The 22,905-nt window shown below is 37.4% G+C and overlaps 1 protein-coding gene across 2 annotated transcripts in view; it reads left to right on the forward strand.

Moving 5' to 3' along the window:
• The window catches only part of ERC2 (ELKS/RAB6-interacting/CAST family member 2), a 990,200-nt gene that overhangs the window by 276,469 nt on the left and 690,826 nt on the right, over positions 1-22,905 (forward strand). Inside the window, exons 5-6 of one of the 2 annotated variants that reach the window (XM_070776467.1) lie at positions 14,414-14,488; positions 17,333-17,374. In XM_070776467.1, the coding sequence (XP_070632568.1) occupies positions 14,414-14,488; positions 17,333-17,374 (117 nt within the window). The remainder of the gene's footprint in view (positions 1-14,413; positions 14,489-17,332; positions 17,375-22,905) is intronic. The other variant, XM_070776466.1, reaches the window with a different exon arrangement.

Here is a 22,905-nt window from a genome sequence, read left to right on the forward strand (position 1 = left end):
GCAGTTACCAGTTATCTAGACTAAAAGAAATGGAATTACATCCTCTTCTCTCCATGTTGATTCACACCAAAGCTGGAGTTCTTTGTACAACCTCTGAATCATGAACTATAGCACATGGTAATTTTGCCTGACCTAAACTCCCTGGCATCCGATTTACTAGGCCACTGTACCCATCTTCCAGTTAGCTGTGTGTGGTGCTGCCAAAACACACCTGTGATCTTTGCTAGAGGTGTGCCTTCACGTGACTAGACTTGCTGAACTTCCTCCCTTCCAGAAGTGTCCAGGCAGCCACCACACAGTGATTAACTCGAGCAGTTATAGAAGCCCAGCCTCCTGGCATCAAGGAAGGCAGATTCTGGGGCACAGTTGACTCCCAAGAGTTCCCTGAAGGCTTGGGCTTGATTTTCTTTCTTTTTTTTTTTTTTTAAATAGTACAGTATGATGTTCAGCTTCAGGTGTACTACACAGTAATTTGACATTTGTATACACTATGAAATGATCACTGCAGAAAGTCTAGTAACCATCTGTCCCTGTATCAAGTTATTGCTATATTATTGATCATATTCTTTTTGCTGTATACTATATCCCTGTGGTTTATTTTATAAATGGAGGTTTATGCTTTTAAAAAATATATTAAAATAGCTTATTCTTATTTTTAATTGAAGTATAATTGATTTATAGTGTTGTGCTGTACAGCAAAGTCAGTCAGTTATACACACAAATGCATTCTGTTTTAGGTAATCTTTTCCATTATGGTTTATCGCAGGCTATTATATCTTTAAGTCGCTTTACCTATTTTGCTTCCACCCCTACCCACCTCCCCTCTGACAACCGCCCTTTATTCTCTGTATCTATGAGTGTCTTGGTTTTGTTTTTTAGATTCCACATATAAGTGAGATGAAATGACTTCATCTCTGTCTCACTTATTTCAGTTAAGCACAGTACCTTTCAGGTCCATCTATATTGTCGAAAATGGCAAGATTTCACTTTTTTTTTTTTTTGGCTAACATTCCATTGTGTATATATTCCACATTTTCTTTATCCATTCATCTATTACTGGACATTGGTTACTTTCATATCCTGGCTATTGTAAATAATGTTGCAATGAACATTAGGGTGCATATATTTCTTTGAATTAGTGTTTTTGCTTTTTTTTTGTGGGAGAAGTAAATATGCACAAGTGAAATTGCTGGGTCATATGGCAGTTCTATTTGTAATTTTCGGATGATCTCTATACTATTTCCCTAGTGATTGCCCCAGTTCCCATTTCTACTAGCAGTGCACAAGAATTTCCTCCTGTTCACATTTTCACTAACATTTGTTACGTGTTTTCTTTTTGTTGATAGCCATCCTGACAGGAGTGAGATGATGGCTCCTTGTGGTTTTAATTTGCATTTCTCTGGTGATTAGTGAGTATCTTTTCATGTGTCTGTTGGCCATCTGCATGTCTTCTTTAAAAAAGTGTTTATTCAAGTCTTCTGCCCATTTTTAAATTGAGTTTTTTGGATGTTGAATTGTGTAAGTTCTTTGTATATTTTGGATATTAATATCTTAACAGATATATCATGTGTAAATATCTTCTCCCATTCAGTAGGTGGCCTTTTTGTTTTCTTGACAGTGTCCTTGCTGTGTGAAAGCTTTTTAGTTTAACATAGTCACATTTGATTATTTTAACCCTTGTTTTCCTTGTCTGAGAAGACAAAGCAAAAAATATATATAAATATATATATTTATAGATAAGATGAATATCAAAGAGTGTACTGCCTGTATTTTCTTCTTGCAGTTTTATGGTTTCAGGTCTTACATTTAATTCTTCAATCCATTTGAGTTTGTTTTCGTATATGATTTGAGAAAGTAGTCCAATTTGATTCTTTTGCATATAGTTGTCCAGTTTTTCCCACATTATTTACCAGACTGCCTCTTCCCCATTGTATATTCTTGTTTCCTTTGTCATAAATTAACTGATCATATAAGCATGGATTTATTTCTGTACTCTCTCTTGCATTCGATTGATTTACATTACTGTTCTTATGCCAGTAAAATGCTATTTTGATTACCATAGCTTTGCAGTGTAGTTTGCAATCAGGGAACATGACACTTTGTTCTTTCTGTCTGTTGCTTTGGTGTTTCAGAGACTTTTATGTTTTCATATAAATCTTAGGAATATTCATTGCAGTTCTGTGAAAAGATGCCATTAGTATTTTGATAGGGATTGCGTTGAATCTGCAGATTGCGTTTGGTAGTATGCTCATTTTAACAGTATTAATTTGACCAGTACATGAGCATGGTGTCTCTTTGCATCTGCTTGTGTCATCATAAGTTTCTTTCATCATAGTCTAACAGTTTTCTAAGGAGTTTTATAGTTTTATAAGTCATCTCCCTTTTTTTTAGATTATTTTTATAACTTCATTCTTTTTGATGCAATTGTAAATGAGATTTTTTTCATTAATTCTCTTTCTGATAGTTAATGTATAGAAATGCAACAGATTTCTATATATTTTGTAATCTTCAATTTTATTGAATTCATTTATTCTTACAGTGTTTTGGATTTAAGATTTTCTATGTATAGTATCATATCATCTACAGTGTTTTACTTGTTTCTTTGTAATTTGAATTCCCTTTATTTCTTTTCCTTGTCTGCTTTCTGTGGTTAGGATTTTCAGTATTATGTTTCTTGCCTAAGAAAGACTTCTGATACTACATTGAGTAAAAGTGGTGAGAGTGGGCATCTTTGTCTTGTTCCTCACATAAAGGGAATGCTTTCATCTTTTATCTGAGTATGATGTTTGCTGTGGGTTTGTCATATACAGATTTTATTATGTTGGAGTTGTTTCCATAATACCAACTTTCTTGAGAATTGTTATTATAAATAGATGTTGAATTTTGCCATACGATTTTTCTGCATTTGTTGAGATGATCGCACAATTTTTAGTCTTCAGTTTGTTAATGTGGTGTATCACATTGATTAATTTTTGGATATTAATCCATCCTTGCTTCCCTGGAATAGATCATACTTTATCTTAGTGCATGATCCTTTTAATGTACCATTGAATTCTGCCTCCAGTTAGAGTAAGTTCTGAGCTTTGAATGTACTCATGTGATTAGGTTGTGTTCACCAGATTATCTGGGTTAATCTTCCTATCCTAATATCTATAATCTTAATTATATTTGGAAAGCACCTTTTGCCATGTAACATAATATATTCACACTGGAATGGGTAGCCATTCCCTTCTCTGGGGGTGGCTCAGATGGTGAAGAATCTGCCTGCAAAGCAGGAGACTCGAGTTTAATCCCTGGGTCAGGAAGATCCTCTGGAAAAGGGAATGGCTACCCACTCCAGTATTCTTAGAAGGAGAATTCCACGGACAGAGGAGCCTGGTGGGCTATAGTCCATGGTGTCGCAAAGAGTTGGATACAGCTGAGCAACTAACACTGATTTCCTTTAGGATTGACTAGTTATCACCTTGCTGTCCAAGCGACTCTTAAGAGTCTTCTCCAGCTTCACAGCTCAAAAGCATCAATTCTTTGGCCCTCAGCCTTCTTTATGGTCCAACTCTCACATCCATACAATACTACTGGAAAAACCATAGTTTTGACTGTATGGACCTTTGTCAACAAAGTGATGTCTCTGCTTCTTCTTATGTTGTCTAGGTTCGTCATAGCTTTCCTTTCAAGGAGCAGGTGTCTTTTAATTTTGTGACTGCAGTCACCATCTGTGGTTATTTTGGAGGCCAAGAAAATTAAGTCTGTTACTGTTTTACTTTTTCCCCATCTATTTGCCATGGGACTGGATGTGATGGGACTGGGACTGGATGGGACTGGATGTCATGATCTTAGGTTTTTGAATGTTGAATTTTAAGCTAGCTTTTTCACTCTCCTTTTTCACCCTCATCAAGAGGCTTTTTAGTTCCTCTACACTTTTTGCCATTAGAGTGGAACCATCTGCATGTCTGAGGTTGATATTTCTCCTGGTAATCTTGATTCCAGCTTGTGATTCATCCAGCCCAACATTTCACATGATGCACTCTGCATATAAGTTAAATAAGCAGGGTGACAATATACAGCCTTATCTACTTTCCCAATTTTGAACTTGTCTGTTGTTCCATGTCTGGTTCTAATTTTTGCTTCTTGACCTGCATACAGGTTTATTAGGAGACAGGTGAGGTGGTCTGGTATTCCCATTTCTTTAAGAGTTTTCCACAATTTGTTGTAATCCACATAGTCAAAGGCTTTAGCATAGTCAATGAAGCAGAAGTAGATGTTTGTCTGGAATTCCCTTTCTTTTTCAGTGATCCAGTGGATGTTGGCAATTTGATCTCTGGTTCCTCTACCTTTTCTAAACCCGGCTTGTACATTTGAAAGTTCTTGGTTCATGTATTGTTGAAGCCTAACTTGAAGGATTTTGAGCATTACCTTGTTAACATGTGAAATGAACATAACATTCTTTGGCCATGCCTTTATTTGGTATTAAAATGAAAACTGATCTTTTCCAGTCCTGTGGCCACTGCTGAGTTTTCCAAATTGGATGGCATATTGAGTGGAACACTTTAACAGCATCATCTTTTAGGATTTGCACTATCTCAACTGGAATTCCATCACCTCCACTAGCTTTGTTCATGGTAGTGCCTCGTAAGGCCCACTTGACTTCACATTCCAGGATATCTGGCTCTAGGTGAGTGACCACAGCGTCATGGTTATCTGGGTCATTATGACCTTTTTTATATGGTTCTTCTTTGTATTCTTGCCACCTCTTATTAATCTTTTCTGCTTTGGTTAAGTCTTTGCCCTTTATGTCTTTTATTGTCCCCGTCTTTACATGAAGTGTTCCCTTGATATCTCCAATTTTCTTGACAAGATATCTAGTCTTTCCCATTCTATCATTTTCCTCTGTTTCTTTGCATTGTTCACTTAAGAACGCTTCTTATCTCGCCTTCCTATTCTCTGGAACTCTGCAGTCAGTTGTGTATATCTTTTCCTTTCTCCTTTGCCTTTAGCTTCTCTTCTCTCGGCTATTTGTGAGGCCTCCTTCTTGCGTTTCTTTCTTTGAGGGATGGTTTTGATCATCACCTCCTGTATCGTGTTACGAACCTCCGTCCATATTTCTTCAGTTACTCTGTCTACCAGATCTAAGCCTTTGAATCTAGTCGTCACCTCACTATCTAATCATAGGGATTTGATTTAGGTCACAAATGGCCCTTTTCCCTACTTTCTTTGATTTAAGCCTTAATTGTGCAATAAGAATTATTGGAGTCACTTAACTTATTGTTTCTGTCTCCAGAGTACCTCATGAAGTTGCGGTCAAGCTCTCTGTAAGGCTGCAGGGATCTGAAGGCCTCACTAAGTTTGGACAATCCACTTCTATGATGATTCATTCATCTGACTGTTGGCAGGAGGCCTCAGTTTCATGTCGTATGGGCCTCTCTATAGGTTTCAGCTTAAATGTCCTTATGGCGTGGTAGCTGGCTTCTCCCAGAGTGAGTGACCCAAGAATGTAAGCAAGATGAATGCCATGATGTCTTTTATGATGAAGCCTTAGAAGTGATACTTGTTACTTCTACTGTATTCTTTTTGTTGGAAGTGAGTTATTAAGTCCCATCTTCAGGCACTATAGGTTAAGATATTTAAGGTTCATCTTATAAAGGGAATATAAAAAATTTGTGAACATATTTTAAACTACCACACAAAGATTGGTGTTTCTTTTTTTCTGAGATTGCTAGGTTGATTATTTTTAATTTATTTTAAATTGGAGAATAATTGATTTACAATGTTGGTTTCTGTCATACAACAGTGTATACATATGTCCCCTCCCTCTTTTTGAAGATATTCTAGACTAGGGGTTGACAAACTTTCTATAAAAGACCAGATAGGATTTAAAATATTTTTTGCTTTGTGAGGCCATTTTGGTTCTGTTATAACTGCTCAACTCTGCCGTGAAATGAAACCATATGAAAGCAACCATAGACAGTATGTAAGTTAATGGATATAATAGTATTTCAATAAAACTTTATTTACCAAGATAGATGGTGAGCTGATGGGCTAAAGTCTGCCGATTTCTACTGATAAAGAGATGAAAAGGGTAGAGGATTATTCTAAGCAGAAGAAACGGAGTGTTTCAGAAAGAACATAATTATTATGCATTTAAGAGTATAAAGATAGCAAAAAAAAGAGGTCTTTTTCATGTACTAGAAAGTTTACTGTAAAATTGTTAATAGTAGGAAAATAATAGAAAACATATTTACACATACAAATTCTGAAGTCATAAATATTATTGAGATTAGAAACTAAAATGCAAAGCTTTGTACAGTGCGGACAGCTGCCATTTATGTAAATGAGAAAACAATATATTCTATTGTTAGATTTCACTATTTATGAAGGCATTCATATGTAATAAATGCATAGAACATGCATGAGAAGGATAGACATCAACTTTAGATGGTGGTTTCTCTCTAGAAGAGTGAAAATGGTGAAGGTTGAGGGACTTAGTTTCTGTTGTATTTCTGACTTAAAAATTTTTTATAAATAGAAGTACCTGCAGCATAAAATTTGACACTTTAACTATCCTTAAGTGTACAGTTCAGTAGTATTAAGTATATCCACATTGTTATGCAACCGATCTCCAGAACTTTTCCATTTTGCAAAATCGAAACTCTATACCCGTTAAACAACTCTGCATTTCCCCTGCCCTCAGTCCCTGGCAATGATAAGTCTACTTTTTGTTTCTATGAGTTTGACTGTTGTTGATGGCTCATATAAATGAGATCATACAGTATTTGTTTTTTGGGACTGCTTTATTTCACTAAGCATAATATCCTCAAATTTCATCCAAGTTGTAATAGGTGGATGAATCGTCTTATATCCTTTTAAAGCTGAATAATACAATGTATATATATATATATATATATATATATATATATATATATATATATATATATACACACCACATTTGATTATTCATCCATGTGTTGAAAGACATTTCAGTTGCTTCCACCTTTTGGCTCTTCTGATAATGCTTCTGTGAACATGGATGTACAAATCTAAAACAGAGTTTTGATGAAATAAATGATCAGTAAATAATTGTGCAATATAGTAGCCTGAGTAAATCCTATAGCCTAAAGGTCTTTTTTTTTTCCTTTCCATTCTCCCACAGCACATTTCAGTCAACTTTTACTCACACTATCCACCAAAGCTGCTCTAGTCAAAGTTATTAATGTCCTGTGTGTTGCCGAGTCCTATGACCATTCCTCTGACCTCATTCTAGTAACTGCTCAGCAGCAGTTGATAAGGTGATCATTCCTACATCCTGTGTTTGTCTTCTCCACTTGATTTCCAGGATACTACTCTCCTTGTTCTCTTTCTACCTGTCTTGGTATTTTTTCCTCAGTCTTCTTTGCTGGTTCCTCCTCACTTCTGAGACCCCTTAATGTTGGATTGCCCCTGGGCTCAGTCCTATGATTTCTCCTCACCTCCCTAGGCTTAGTCCCTAGTTGATTTTATCTAGGCTCCTTGCATTAAGTGCTATGTATTCACTGATATCAAATTTGTAATTGTAGCTTTTACTTGTTCCTTCAAATCCAGCTTATCTATTCAACCACCTACTTAGCATCTCCACTTGAATGTCTAATAGCATCACAGACTTAACACATGCAAAACCCAACTTTTGATTCCTGTAACTCCCACTTCTCCCTAGTCTTCTCTGTCTTGGTATGCCTTGAAGCCATACAGTAAAGTATATTTCTCTTTCTCTAGTCCCAGGCAGTCTATCATGAAATCAAGTGAGCCTCACTTTCAAAGCATATCCAAACTCAATTCGTTGCCATAAACTTCACTCTGTCATTGTGGTCCAAGATTCTTTTGTCTGTTGCTGGGTTTTTTCCAGTTTCTTCTACTAGGTCCTATGATTTTTCTATTATCTCTCTCCTCAATCCAAAACCATACTTCAGTTCAGCAGCTGGAGGAATCCTTTAAGAATGTGCATCATATCCATATCATGGTTTGTCTTTTCCCAGAACCTTCCAGTGGTTCCCCATTTTCCTCAGAGTGAAACTAGTATCAATACAGTGGACTCTAAATATATACCTATCTTCCCATCATCCCCTACCCCTGAACTCTGACCTACCACTTTCCCTATCCCTTATGTAGTTGTAGGCAGGTACGCAAGCATTTGGTCTCTATTACCTCTGCCTGGAATATCTGCATAACTGGTTCCCTCATTTCCTTTAGATTTTTGTTCACATTTCACTTTTTACTGAAACTTTCCCTAATCACCAAATTTAAAATGGCTCAACTCTCAAAGGTCCTGCTCCACCTTTGTGACTTATTTTTACAACACTTATGACAAACTGTTTTGATCACCTTTTTAAACTGTTATGCCTCTCTTGTGTTGGAATTTGAAGTGAAAAAACAGAGGCGCTGGAATGTTTTTCTGCTTGGTTTACTGCTATATTATCTACATCCCTTATATCAAATTGTTTTTTGTATGTATGAATCTGCTGTATCTTAAGACTGATCTGAGTTGATGTTGAGATTATTGAGTTTCTTTCCTGTTGGTTTCTCCAGCTGGTTTTATTCCTTATAAGTGCCGATTAAAAGATATAGCTTCAGAATATTCTGCACTCTTCCTTGAAATTTGAGAATGCTTGTAAATGCTTTCACGGGACTTCTGGGGGTAGATAATAAAAGGCCATGAAGTCTCTGGCTTATTTCTTGGAATCTTTGCACTTCAGTATAAGAGGTTGGAGGACCCTGGGGCTGCCATGCTGTGAGGAAGTCCAAGTCACACTGAGAGGCCATACATAGTTGCTCAGATTTAGAATTTCAGGTAAACCTGGCCTTCAAGTCATTTTCTAGCCAAGAAGACATACGGGTGAAGAAGCCATCTTGGAAGTGGATCCATCAGCCGCAGCTGTTTCAGCGCTCTAATACCATGCTTTTAAAATCAGCCTTCCTTGTTCTGCCTCTTATGAGTTTCTGACCCAGAATTAATGAACATAATAAAATTGTGGTGATTGGACACCACTAAATTTGGGGTGATTTTTTACACGGCCATAGATTACCAGAATGGTAAGGTGGAAAGTCTGGATATAAATAGTAAATTACTTTTGGATATAAAGTTAAGTTTTGAATTTTTTTTTTGTCTGCCAAAGAAAATATAGAGTATGTGCAAATGTTATCCTGTCAGGCTCATCTTGGATGCTAGTGTCCATCCAGATTAACTCACTAGACTTTAGATTCTCATTAACTGCAGAGAAATGTCATCCTGATGAACCACTTGAGGTTTCATGCTCAAAATTCTGGGTTCATGTTATATTTCCATGTTGATCACCTGGAGGAGCTGGCAGTTTTATACCAGGTAAGGTCATCCTAGTCATTAGATTATAGAAAAATAACCTCAGTATCAGTGTCACAGTGAAATAGCCAATTTTCTTCTTTTTATTGTTTTTGAAATGAGAATGGGTGTGATTAGAACTATCCACCAGAGACCAGCTTTTGAGAATCAGCTGCTATTGAAAATCTGGATGTCCTCAGATCTGGAAGGCCAATAGAAACTCATTCATAAAGCTTCTTTTACTCATCAGAAAGGGGAACAAGGCTAGGACTGGACAGGGTCCTGACCGCCCATCCCCATAAAGTGCTCTTTTGTCTCATTAAGTGGTTTTTAGCCTGTAGTGTGATTCAAAGGTGAACTTCTTGGGTACTGGACTAGGCCCTGTGAACCAGCTGAATTGATACAGCATTTTGTTGGTGTATGCTTCTGTATCCATTTCTGGGGATAATCCATAGCTTCCGACTGATTCTTACAGAAATCAGTGACCCAGAAAAGCATAGGAACTGCTGAACTTGATGTTTCCATATTGTCATTTAAAAACTTATCAGTTCAGTTCAGTCGCTCAGTCATGTCCAACTCTTTGCGACCCCATGACTCGCAGCACGCCAGGCCTCCCTGTCCATCACCACCTCCAGAGCTTACTCAAACTCATGTCCATCAAGTCGGTGTTGCCATCTCATCCTCTGTCATCCCCTTCTCTTGCCCCCAATCCCTCTCAGCATCAGGGTCTTTTCCAGTGAGTCAGCTCTTCGCATGAGGTGGCCAAAGTATTGGAGTTTCAGCTTCAGCATCAGTCCTTTCTATGAACACCCAGGACTGATCTCCTTTAGGATGGGCTGGTTGGATCTCCTTGTAGTCCAAGGGACTCTCAAGAGTCTTCTCCAACACCACAGTTCGAAAGCATCAATTCTTCGGTGCTCAGCTTTCTTTACAGTCCAACTCTCACATCCATACATGACCACTGGAAAAACCATAGCCTTGACTAGACGGACCTTTGTTGGCAAAGTAATGTCTCTGCTTTTCAATATGCTATCTAGGTTGGTCATAACTTTCCTTCCAAGGAGTAAGCGTCTTTTAATTTCATGGCTGCTGTCACCATCTGCAGTGATTTTGGAGCCCAAAAAAATAAAGTCTGACACTGTGTCCACTGTTTTCCCATCTATTTGCCATGAAGTGATGGGACCAGATGCCATGATCTTTGTTTTCTAAATGTTGAGCTTTAAGTCAACTTTTTCACTCTCCTCTTTCACTTTAAAAACTTATAGAGTAAGTAAAATCTTCTCTTCCCTCATCACTGCACCCAGATGCTCCTGGGGAACTTCTTTAGTTTTATTTAAGATCATTCATTGCCTATTGAGTGCATCTTTCAGATAATTAAGGATAGTTGGAGCACCAGCAACCAACTCATCTTACTCTTAAGTTTAGAAAAATTTGGCCAGCACTCATATGTTAAAATCACTTTGCAGTAGTTAAAGCATAGAGAGCTGGGATCTCTACATATAAAGGCTGAAAACACTGAGACTAACTTAATACAAATTCATTTTTCATGTGCACCACCATCCAATGTGGGTGTTCAATAGACTTTTCATGTGGTATTTCAGGAACCTAGGTTCCTTTTCTCTTGGGGTTCTGCCATCTTCTTGGGTCTTGTGTTCCTTTAGCAGCAGGCAGAAAAAGAGGGAGAGATGCAGACAGGGTGAGAGATTGCTAAGGCCTTGAGTTCCTCATTGTTACCCGTATTCCACTGGCCAGAAATAAGTCACATGGTCTCACCTGAAACAAGGGTGGTGGTGGTGGCATTTCCTAACAATAGCCTCATGCATTACTTTGCCAACAAAGGTCCGTCTGGTCAAGGCTATGGTTTTTCCTGTGGTCATGTATGGATGTGAGAGTTGGACTGTGAAGAAGGCTGAGCGCCAAAGAATCGATGCTTTTAAACTGTGGTGTTGAGAAGACTCTTGAGAGTCCCTTGGACTGCAAGGAGATCCAACCAGTCCATTCTGAAGGAGATCAGCCCTGGGATTTCTTTGGAAGGAATGATGCTAAAGCTGAAACTCCAGTACTTTGGCCACCTCATGTAAAGAGTTGATTCACTGGAAAAGACTCTGATGCTGGGAGGGATTGGGGGCAAGAGGAGAAGGGGACGACAGAGGATGAGATGGCTGGATGGCATCACTGACTCGATGGACATGAGTCTGAGTGAACTCCGGGAGTTGGTGATGGACAGGGAGGCCTGGCGTGCTGCAATTCGTGGGGTCGCAAAGATTTGGACATGACTGAGCGACTGAACTGAACTGAACTGAATGAAGAGGAACAAAATCTTTGTTGGGCAACTGATCCTTTCTGCTACAATCAGAGTGTGCTTTTTAAGGATCCCAAATCTTAGAGATGAATAAAGTGGCTGAGATGGGACTTTTAGGCAATCCATAAAGTCTTCCCTGTGGCTCAGATGGTAAAGAATCTGTCTGCAATGCAGGAGATCTGGGTTCGATCCCTGGGTTGGAAAGATCCCCTGCAGAAGGGAAAAGTTTCCCACTCCAGTATTCTGGCCTGGAGAATTCCATGGACTGTATAGTCCATGGGGTCGCAAAGAGTTGGACCCAACTGAGTGACTTTCACATAAAGTTTTCATGTGGCTCATAATCTTCACTTACCTGACACCTTAAGAATTAAGGTGATCCTCAGAAACTGTGAAGTCTGAGTTGATTGAAATATGTTTAAAATAGGAAAATTACAGTTCTTGGATAATTGGAAATTTTATTTATTGTTTTAAGGAGCGACAGAGAGATTTGGGGCTGGTTTTTGGACTGGTTTATAATAGGACTTGTATAGTCACAGCAAAGAGAACTCTGTTTTCATTTTTGCAAAACTATTGCCACAAGTTTAGCTTCGTTATTGCATGTTTGCTCTTAAAAATGTTTCCATGCTTGGCAGAAATTTTAATGGCACATGTTTTTACCCTAATGGTTTTTATCTTTTTTGTGTTGCTTAGTTGCTTCACAATTATTATTTTTTTGTTTTATACAAGCTTAACCTCTCTCCTCAAATTATCTTATGATTTTTGTTCTGAAACTTCAGGGGCTATGGTATGAAATTATGAATTTCATTCTCAGTTTTTTTTCATTAAGATACTTTTGATACCACATGTTATCAGAGTTGTTGACCTACCTATGAAATGTGTTTCTTCTATGACTTACTATGGAACAGTTCTGACAAGTTACTTACTTTCTGTTTTCTCATCTGTAAGATTTTATTGATCCAGTGAACTCCAACAATCTTGGAAGTAATGTTGAGGGCTAAGTCGACTTTTTCTTTTTTAAAGGCTGAATTCCTTATGTGATGTATCTGATAATATACTGAAACTGGGTCCAGTAATACTTGGACTCATTCCTTACAGAAATATTTTAGGGGGAAAAATGTCCTGATGTTGAGACCATTTTAAATAATGCCCAAGCACCAATTCTAATTCTTCTCAAATTCAAGGTTGAGAAATAGTTTTGCATAGCTCTGCTGATTTGTGCCAGTGATGCCTTTGAGGAGAAAATATGCTATAGTCCAGGGGTGTAGCAGTAATTCCCCAGTACTGGTCCCTAGATGTATGTACCATGGTCCATGACCATGGTCTTCTTGGGCTGCTGGAAAATAAGAACAAAGTAATAGGATATGGGTGAAAGGTTGCCTGTTTTCTTAATCCTGGAATCCAGGGAAGGACTATCTTTTTCTCTGTGACTCTGTCCTGAAAAATTTTTCTTGATGAAATGTTCTTTCTTAATGAAATGGTGATGATAATAGATGTTAGTAATGGTGGAGGTAGGGTTATTTTTAATGTCTTTACTTGGATAAAGCCAGAAATTATATTGGTCCACTTCTTTAACACTCAAGGTTTTTCTTTTCCTTTTTAAAAACGTTTGTGGTCCAGTGGAGTGTAAAGTCGCTCAGTCATGTCTGCCTCTTTGTGACCCCATGGATAGCCCATGGAATTCTCCAGGCCAGAATATTGGAGTGGGTAGCTGTTCCCTTCTCCAAGGGATCTTCCCAACCCAGGGAACGTAAAGATCTAGCACTACTCCAAGTTGATGTTAAATGACTTTTCTGGAAGCAAATAAATCTTATAGCATTATCCATAGGTGACTTATAATTCAAATAAGTCTTAATGGAATTATTCCATAGGTGAGTAACTGTACCAGCAATTTTGACATGTGTAAGCATTTTTGTTTATTCCTGTCATTGGTTATTTTCATAAAACTGTTGATAATTATCATTAAGAAAAATAAAGTATAAACTTAATAACCTTATCTGTTCTCTTCTGCCAAGGCTATCTTTTAGTCTTGATAAACTTTTTTTTGGAGACATACAAAAAGTAAGCCTTGAAGCTTAAAATTGTAATTATGTTTTTTGCTTTTTATCTATAAAGAATTTCTTGAGTTTATATCTGGCTTTAACCATTTTTTCTCCCCTCTAACACTATTGCTATTAATGCCGGTTTTAATTTCTTGGCATCATAAATGCACAAACATATCACACACAGATGTGGTTTTGAGCAAGGATTGAAACTGTAAATTAGGAAGCAAGAGATTCACAGGGTTTCATCAGGCCAATTCACTGCAAAAAGTGACACAGTTGTACTGAAAATGTTTTAAATTGCTCATTTCAAATCTACTTCAGTAGCAAAATACCATGCGTGCAGCAGATTTGCAACCACGTTAGTCATTTTCTTTCCTCTGTTTCCTTGCTGTGTTTGTATTGGGAGCACAGAGTAATGTAATTTAGTAAATTATGATTTGATGGCTGGGCAACAGCCCCAGTGTTGAACAGTATTTGGATTATGATTACTTGCTGGCTTTGTCACAGTTGACATTAATTATTGATGGAAGTTTCAGAAATAGCGCATGTGCCAGGAGCTTTTCACTGGATCGCGAGCTCCAGGCAGCAGGGATGCTAACAAGGGTGGGGGAAGAGGCACCTGTGGCTTGTTTATGTCTGTGCACTGCGAGCCTGGACCGGGTGGGCTGAGTGGTACCTGTGCGTAAGTCATGGTGTAAGGGAAGGATGAACCGTCAGGCTTATTTCTATCGTGTTCCTCCCCAGGAATTACACCGAAGAAGCCAACTTCAGCCGGAGCCAGCCAAGACGAAGGCTCTCCAGACTGTCATTGAAATGAAGGTAGGAGCTATTCACATTTTTCAAAGACAGCTGTTTCCTCGGAGTTTGTTCTAAACTTGATGGTGACTAACACAAACGCATGAAATGTACGGTTGTGTTTTCCTTAGGCACCCTGATGGGTGCTTTTCTTCTGGATTTTTTTTTTTTTTGCCTTCTCGGGTATGTTTAATTTATTGGCTCTTTAATGAGGATGCTTTTTCTGGGCAAAAGAATAAAGGGCTCAAGTATCCTTTGGCAGAAAGGAGCTGGCTTCATTTCCAGAGCATAGCCTGTGCTTTCAACCCTAAGGGAGGTTTTGTGTGTGCTTTAAAAGTAAATTTCTAAAGCTAGAATAATTCTTTTTCTTCTCTCCATTCACATGATAATGAAAAGACACCTTGAGAAACTAAGATTTGGCAAAGATAAGTTGTTTTTTGTGCAATGGAGGTGTTAACTAAGTAAAATTATGCTATCAGCAAAATGTACTTTTCAAAGAATAATAACTTTCTTATGACTTCAGTATTTTCTCCTAAGTCTGAAATTAATAATTATTAAATACAAAGTACTCTATTTAACTGGGGGAGCATAGAGATATTTAAAAGAAGCAAAGATCCTCCTGGATGGATTTAGGGCATTTAAAGAATAATGTAGTATATAATGATGACTGAGCCATTAAGAAACCAATCTATGAAACCCAGTTGCTTTGTCAGTTTATAAAGATTTGAAGTCTTTTACTTTCACTTTTTGCCCAAAGGAAGCAAATAGTAGATTATTTCTTGTAAGAATAAATGATTATTGATTTTAGTTCCATGAGGGAAAAAATTCATAATGATGATGTTTGCAATTTGGATATTTCATGCCTAAGTATAACATTTGAGAGTTTGCTAGTCACCATCTTTCTACAAAAGAATTCTAAAGCTTGCTGATAGGGTAATGATTTTTCTGTCTTGGAACACATTATTTTGGATTGTCTGCCAAAAAATTCCCAAGTCTGGGGGGAAGGAAACTAATACAAGCTACTGAGTTCCTGGCATTACAAGTCTAACTTGAGTTTTTTTTTTTTTTCCCCTAGTCAATGACAATGTCTTCATCCAAGTGGATGTTTTTTGGAAATAACGTAGAACATTTACTTTAAGACTTTATGTCCCCTAAGTGAGGTTACATGATTCATGGTACTTATAAATACATTTGCAGCAAATTGATTTGAAAAATATTATCAAAGGGATCAAATGCCAGTAAGGTTAAAAAATAATTGCTCATCTTGGCTCATCTATTCTTTTTGGATTTACATAATTTTGACTTATTTTGTAAATAAACTAACTATTCTACACTTGTAGGGGAGTGTAGAATCTTGTAACAGAGATTTCTTCCTCACTTCACATTGGAACCAAACTTGAAACTTGGCCAAGGCTTAAACAACAACAACAACAACAAAAAAACCAAAGAAGAATAGAAAAGGAAAAAGACAAGACAAAAGATTTTATTTCAGTTTTCTGCAAAGAGTCATTCAGTCTCCTTTCTCCCTACCTCCATACCTACCTCCCCAGTTCCAACACAATTAGTAATAGGATGTATATAAAACTATTTCCAAAGCATTCTTTTTTTTTTTTAAAAGGAAAAATTGTGTTTCAAAACTCTTTGGAGAAACCAGGAGTGGCATCTCTCCCAGAGTAGTGGTCATTTTCCTGTTAAAGGTCTCTGTACAAAGACTATTAGTGCTTTCTTGTGATTTTAAGTATAAAGTCTGTTTGCTTATAGCTTACTCTTTTTAGCATCATATGTTTTATTAGAAAACAAAAAATAGTAATAGTTATAACTATTTAATAGTTAATTAAAAACACTCCTTTGGGCTGTCTACATAAGAAAGCCATATAAAATATGTTTTAAATTATAAAATATAATTTTTAGGGCAAATTCACTCCATATGTTATCAGTAAATTGAGTCTGGAGTTTCATTTTTATTTAAATGGATGCCAGTGATGCTGATTGGTAGAACACATTTTTAGGACAATTGATAATCAATATACTGTCAGGGAACTGAGCCTGGAGTTCTTCTGTTGTCTTTGAATGCCTGTTAATTTACAAAGCACTGCCTTCTGTTTTGTCAGTGGAGAAGTCTGGGTCCCATTAGCATCTATGCTCAGTGTGCATAAATTGAGTTATGTGGGCAGCTGGTAGAAGCTCATCTCCTCAGTCATGTGTGTAAGGTTGTGATGAAGGCTGTGATCTCTTCTGATTTTGTATATTATGTTTCTGTGAAATGGGAGGGAATATTGGAAACCCATATTTTATAAGCATTAGGGTTGACTACCAAATAGAACTAACCCTTAAAACTAATAGGTGCAACTTGAGACAGGGTTGTATTTTAATTTAAACACCTTTGGATAAAGGTGTCAGATACTACCTTGGCAAAACCTGAAGTTAAAAGGAGCTTTCCTGGAGTCAGTTGGACATTTAGTTTTGGGGAGGTGACATGAATTAAGGATTTAGAAGCTACCCCTACTTTTCTCTTACTTCTCAAAGAAACTGAGGATGAAATTATGAGTCCTCATCTTCTCCAAAAATATACTTTACATTAACTCAGAAAGTTGTTATGAAAATCTGTGAAATCTTGCCCCAATTAGAGCGCTTTTAGAGCCACAGTCTGGTAGTTCTAGTAGATGTCTGTGTACCTCTCTGGGCTTTTAGAGTTGTGAAAATACATCTCTGTGGGGGAGGGCCATCTGCATACACTGAAGTGGGGGAAATTCTCTTGCAGCCATCACAACCACTGTCAGCCAATTCAGTCAGGGGGGCTAAAGTCACCTGAATAAATATGAAAGGAAGCAAAGTAAATGAAGTTATTTGTGATTTATCTTCTTGCAGGAAGCTCCAAGTTTTAATTTTGATCCTGATTTGGTCTGGCAGGTACGTTCCAGGTTTGCACTTAGAACATTGTGTCTTTCAGAAAAATTAGTTTTCCTGTAGATGTTGCAGTGCTCTTCCTTTTCTTGCTTTTGTGACTAAAGATTCTTTACTAAGCTTCCCTTTCCTGCTGTTATGGAGAACAATTAAAAATGTAGTTAAATGGTTTTCCCCCCCTCCTTTTCTTTTAATTCCTTGAAAAGAATGTGTTTTAACCTACTTCTGTTATAAATTTGACATGTCATAAACATGATGTTCAAAAGTTTCACTTTCTTGGGTTCATTCATAAAGCTATATCTAGTGTTTTTTTTTTTTTAAACGAAAATGAATTATGGTAGCAACAGTACTTGTCAGATAATATCTGTTTTTTTTCTTTGATAGTTAAAACTAAGTGAATGAAAATCTAATTTAAAATGGCTAAAGCCTAAAGGAAATGTGTTGACCCATGTAACTGGGAAAAACAAGATATTGTTCAGGAATAGCTTGTTCCTGGGGCTCAAAGATGTTAACAGATTCCATTTTCTCTCATTCAATCTCTCATTTTAGGTTTCTTCATGTAAGTCTGTTTTCAGACAGACCCTTTCTGTGTGTCTGAGCAAAGTGGCTGCAGCATCTCCAACAATCACAGATAGAAGGGATAGGGAGAAAGAAGACTGTGTTTTTAAAAAATGGAAAAAAAAAAAAAAAAAAAGGAAAAACAACCAACCCTAGAATAATAACAATTCCTGAGATGGAGCATAGAATTTCACTCCAAATTTAACAACTCAGGCTGTAAGAAAAAACTTGAAATTCTCTAAATTCCATTAGCTTAATAAATTAGATGACATTCATCAAGAAAAACTTTGTTAGCGCTAAATTCAGCACAGTTTATCAGATGGGATATATGAGTGACATATGGGTTTTAGTAAGAGTTGCAGATAATATACTTGATCTGGTGAACTTGTTAGCTAAAGTGGATTAAGAAGCTAGGGGCGTAATGTGACTATATGACAATATTTCTGTGGCAGCTGAAGTGAGGATTGTGGTTATTTAGGTTTCTTGTCACATAATCAGCTGTGGCACTTTTTGTGTCACGAGTGGTTCTTCTTGTGTAACATTTATCCCCACTAAGCTTTGCTATGGAAACTGAGTAGTAAGCAGTTCAATACTGAGCTTGACCAAGTTGTTGCCTCGTAGATGTGCTAGTGGTGAAAGAATATGACTTTGTGTTCAAGTGCTACCTCTAATGGTGAGGTTGATCTTTCGATTTTAAATCCACAACCCAAGCCTTGTCTTTGTGTTCAGGCAGATGTCTGCTGTTCTTCTGCATGGGGTTGACTGAGCTAATTTTCCGTTAAGAGATAGCTTGGTGTTTGATCAAATTCAGGCAGTTCAGTTTCACCAGGCGTGGAAGGGATACACTGGAGCATGGGAAGGCAAGAACTACCTGGTAACTTTTCCCAGCATCACATAATTAAGAAGGGAAAGATTACGATTTCAAACCTTGGCCATTGAGTGCATCCCACTTCCCACTGTGAATGTAATTTGAGTCCTGGGATCTAGTCAGGAATACCATGAAGTGGCTGAAATGTTTTCTTTGGCTCCAGGGCCTACCTAGGTTTATGTTACCCATCTTTGGAACTGTTATTTTATATGAGTCAAAACACGGCAGTCAGAATTGTTTTTTCTCCCAAGATTATGTGTTCATTGCAAATTTGTGTCAAGCTTCGTTTTTCTAGTCAAGGCATTATGATGGGTCTTAGGCCTTGAAAATAAGCCATGGCTCTTTCTGTGGCTACTAAGAAGAATTAACAACAAGAAAAAAAAAAATACTACCTGTATCACCAGTGACATCTACAGCTCAAACACTACTAACCACACATGGAGAACCAGGTATGAGGCATCTGGCATGTAATAACCCAGGAGCAGGCATGAGTAGCCAAATTTCACAGATGAAAAAGCCATGTTTTAGAGAAAATGAACAGCCTGCCCAAGGTCCTACAGCAGGTAGGTTGGCAGCTGAGAAATGAACACAGGTTTCTTCTCTGAAGTTCCTAGACTCCCTACTCTTACAGTCTGCTTTTACTGAAGACGGTTCCTAAGTTCAGCTGGTTTTTCTTTCCATGCTTTGGAAATTATGCACTGAGTTTTGCATCTTTGAAGGGGTTGAGGCAGCTCATGAGAGCTCAAGAGGTCTATTTGATATTTTTAGTAAGCTGCAATATTGTACTTTGTGCTGTAAAGTAAGATTCATCATTTTTACATGTGTATGTTATCAACCCTGCAAATGGGCCTCCAAAATAATGTACCCTACAGCCAACATATGCCCTGTGTTTTTTTTTTTTTTTTTCTTTCCTGGGTTTTAAGTCTTGCCCTGAAGCCTTTATAGCAACCTGGAGCATAACTCATTTAAACTTGCAAAGCCCTGTGTTTTTGATGTGCGCTATCCACTTACAATATAAGAAATTATCCTTTAGCTTATTTTTTCTTGAGCAATTTCTTCATCTTCTCATCTTTCAGCTGAAAAAAAAAAAGCCTTGTCCCATTTAACTATTTTCCTTAAATAAGGGGAAAAAATGTGGGTTTTAAGTGATAGCCAGAAAAAGCAAAATGTCAAGTTAAATGTTAGCTCTGGATGATATATGGTTGTCATTTAGAAGCAGGGAAGATTTTTTTTTTAAATGAACTTTTTTCTGCTCAAACTTTTCATATATGTGTTTGACTCTAAATGTTCGAGTTGTTAATTTATAATTCCTGCTATAAACAGGTTTATTTTGTGTGAATATAACTCATGAATTTGAATTACAAATACCACTGCTTACCAAGCAGCTTTTTTGTGCACAGCACCATGGTGGGCCTTTCAGAAAAAGTGAGCGCTCAGTCTTTAAGGGGCTAATGGAAGGAATAGGGCTCTTATACAAGCCAGGATCTAAATACTGACCTAAGAACAGCAAAATGGGCTGCAAAAGCTCAGAGGATATTAAATAAGAAAGGAACAGGGAATGTTTTTTTGGAGAAGATTGCATTTGAGAAGAGCCTTGAAAAAAATGGCATGATTTTGAAAGAGGGTAGAGGGATTCTTTATAAACAGTAGAAACTATATCGGCAAAGGCAAGGAGGTTGGAAATTATGAGACATATCTGGAGAAGAACAAACTATTCAGTTTGGTTGAGAGAAGACTTTAAAAAGCAATAGAAGATCAAATGAAACCATAAGAAAGTGGGAGAAATAAAAAATAGAGAAAAAAGCTGAAATTAATGAAATAGAAACCAAACATATACATGTTCAGTTCAATCGCTCAGTTGTGTCCAACTCTTTGCGACCCCATGGACTACACCACGCCAGGCCTCCCTGTCCATCACCAACTCCCAGAGCTTACTCAAACTCATGTCCACTGAGTCGGTGATGCCATCCAACCATCTCATCCTCTGTAGTCCTCTTCCTCTCCTGCCTTCAATCTTTCCCAGCATCAGGGTCTTCTCCAGTGAGTCAGCTCTTTGCATCAGGTGGCCGAACTATTGGAGTTTCAGCTTCAGCACAATCCTTCCAATGAGTATTCAGGACTGATTTCCTTTAGGATGGGCCGGTTGGATCTCCTTCCTGTCCAAGGGACTCTCAAGAGTCTTCTCCAATACCACAGTTCAAAAGCATCAATTCTTCGATGCTCGGCTTTCTTTATAGTCCAACTCTCACATCCATACAGGACTACTGGAAAAACCATAGCTTTGATTAGATGGACCTTTGTTGGCAAAGTAATGTCTCTACTTTTTAATAAGCTGTCTAGGTTGGTCATAACTAAGCGTCTTTTAATTTCATGGCTACAGTCACCATCTGCAGTGATTTTGGAGCCCCCCAAAATAAAGTCTGACACTGTTTCCACTGTTTCCCTATCTATTTCCCATGAAGTGATGGGACAAAATGCCGTGATCTTTGTTTTCTGAATGTTGAGCTTTAAGCCAACTTTTTCACTCTCCTCTTTCACTTTCATCAAGAAGTTCCTTAGTTCTTCTTCACTTTCTGCCATAAGGGTGGTGTCATCTGCATATCTGAGGTGATTGATATTTCTCCCAGAAATCTTGATTCCAGCTGTGCTTCCTCCAGCCCAGCGTTTCTCATGATGTACTCTGCATATAAGTTAAATAAGCAGGGTGCCAATATACAGCCTTGACGTACTCCTTTTCCTATTTGGAACCAGTCTGTTGTTCCATGTCCAGTTCTAACTGCTGCTTCCTGACCTGCATACAGGTTTCTCAAGAGGCAGGTCAGGTGGTCTGGTATTCCCATCTCTTGAAGAATTTTCCACAGTTTATTGTGATCCACACAGTCAAGGCTTTGGCGTAGTCAATAAAGCAGAAATAGATGTTTTTCTGGGACTCTCTTGCTTTTTCCATGATCCAGCAGATGTTAGCAATTTGATCTGATACATGCTAAAACATTGATGAACCTTGAAACATTATGCTAAATGAAAGAAGCCTGCTGTGAAAGGACACATCTTATATGATTCCATATATATATATGAACCGTCCAGTATAGGCAACTCTATAGAGATAGAAAGTAGATCAGTGGTTTCTATCAAGAGATAGAAAGTAGATTAGGAACTAGGGGGAGAGGAGAAACAGTTGTGACTACTAATAGGTACAGCAGTTTGGGGTGATGAAAGTATTCTGGAATTAGTTTGTGGTGATGGTTACATAAAGCACTGAATTGTACACTTTAAAAGAGTGAATTTTATGGTATATATATTGTATATCAATAAAGCTATTGCTAAAAAGTGAAGATATTACAAACAAAAGGATCAATAACTTTGATTACTCAAAGATTAAAATATAAAATGAGCTATAGAATAACCAACTAGGAGATGCATTTCTGAGGTTTATGGTAGTTAGTTTTAATAAAGAGGTTATATTTATTAGTGTGAAATAAAAGTTTGGGGAAAATAACGTACCATTAATTCTAGAGATTCTTGACATTAATTCTATAAGTGGAGATTATATAGGATTTTTTCTTCTTTTGCCCCCTGTGTTCTTATGTTTTCAATAATGTGCATTCATCTTATAGGGATGATCAGGAATTATTATTTAGGAAAAACAGCAATAAGTTTGTTGAAAGAAAAATCATCTATCAAAAATCTTAAACAGTTTCTTCTGATTTCTTTTTCTGAACTAAAGACTCCAAAGTGGAGAAGGTTATATTATGTATGGAAGTTGAGAATATGGTTCTGCCACTTGTTGTTTCTCCGAAGTCCAGCTTTCCCTTCTGTGAAATGGAACCATGATACCAGGCTTCATAGAGTTGTGATGGGGATTAAAATGGATTTAAGACATGGGAAAATCCTGGCATACATTAGATACTCAAGGAATTCTCTGCTTGTCCATCTAGTCCTTTTCAGTCTGGAAATGGAATTTTACCTGTAAAAAAGGGGAGGTACCTTTGAGCAAGGACCACTGGAGAGAAATAATTTAACAAGCTTATTTCAGGCAGAGTCTTAGCTCTGCATACACACAAGGTTTACATGTGGAAAGATTTTAAAAGTATCTTTGAAATCAGAAATCAGT

This window comes from Bos indicus, chromosome 22 (assembly GCF_029378745.1).
Source record: "Bos indicus isolate NIAB-ARS_2022 breed Sahiwal x Tharparkar chromosome 22, NIAB-ARS_B.indTharparkar_mat_pri_1.0, whole genome shotgun sequence".
Classification (NCBI taxonomy): Eukaryota; Metazoa; Chordata; class Mammalia; order Artiodactyla; family Bovidae; genus Bos; species Bos indicus.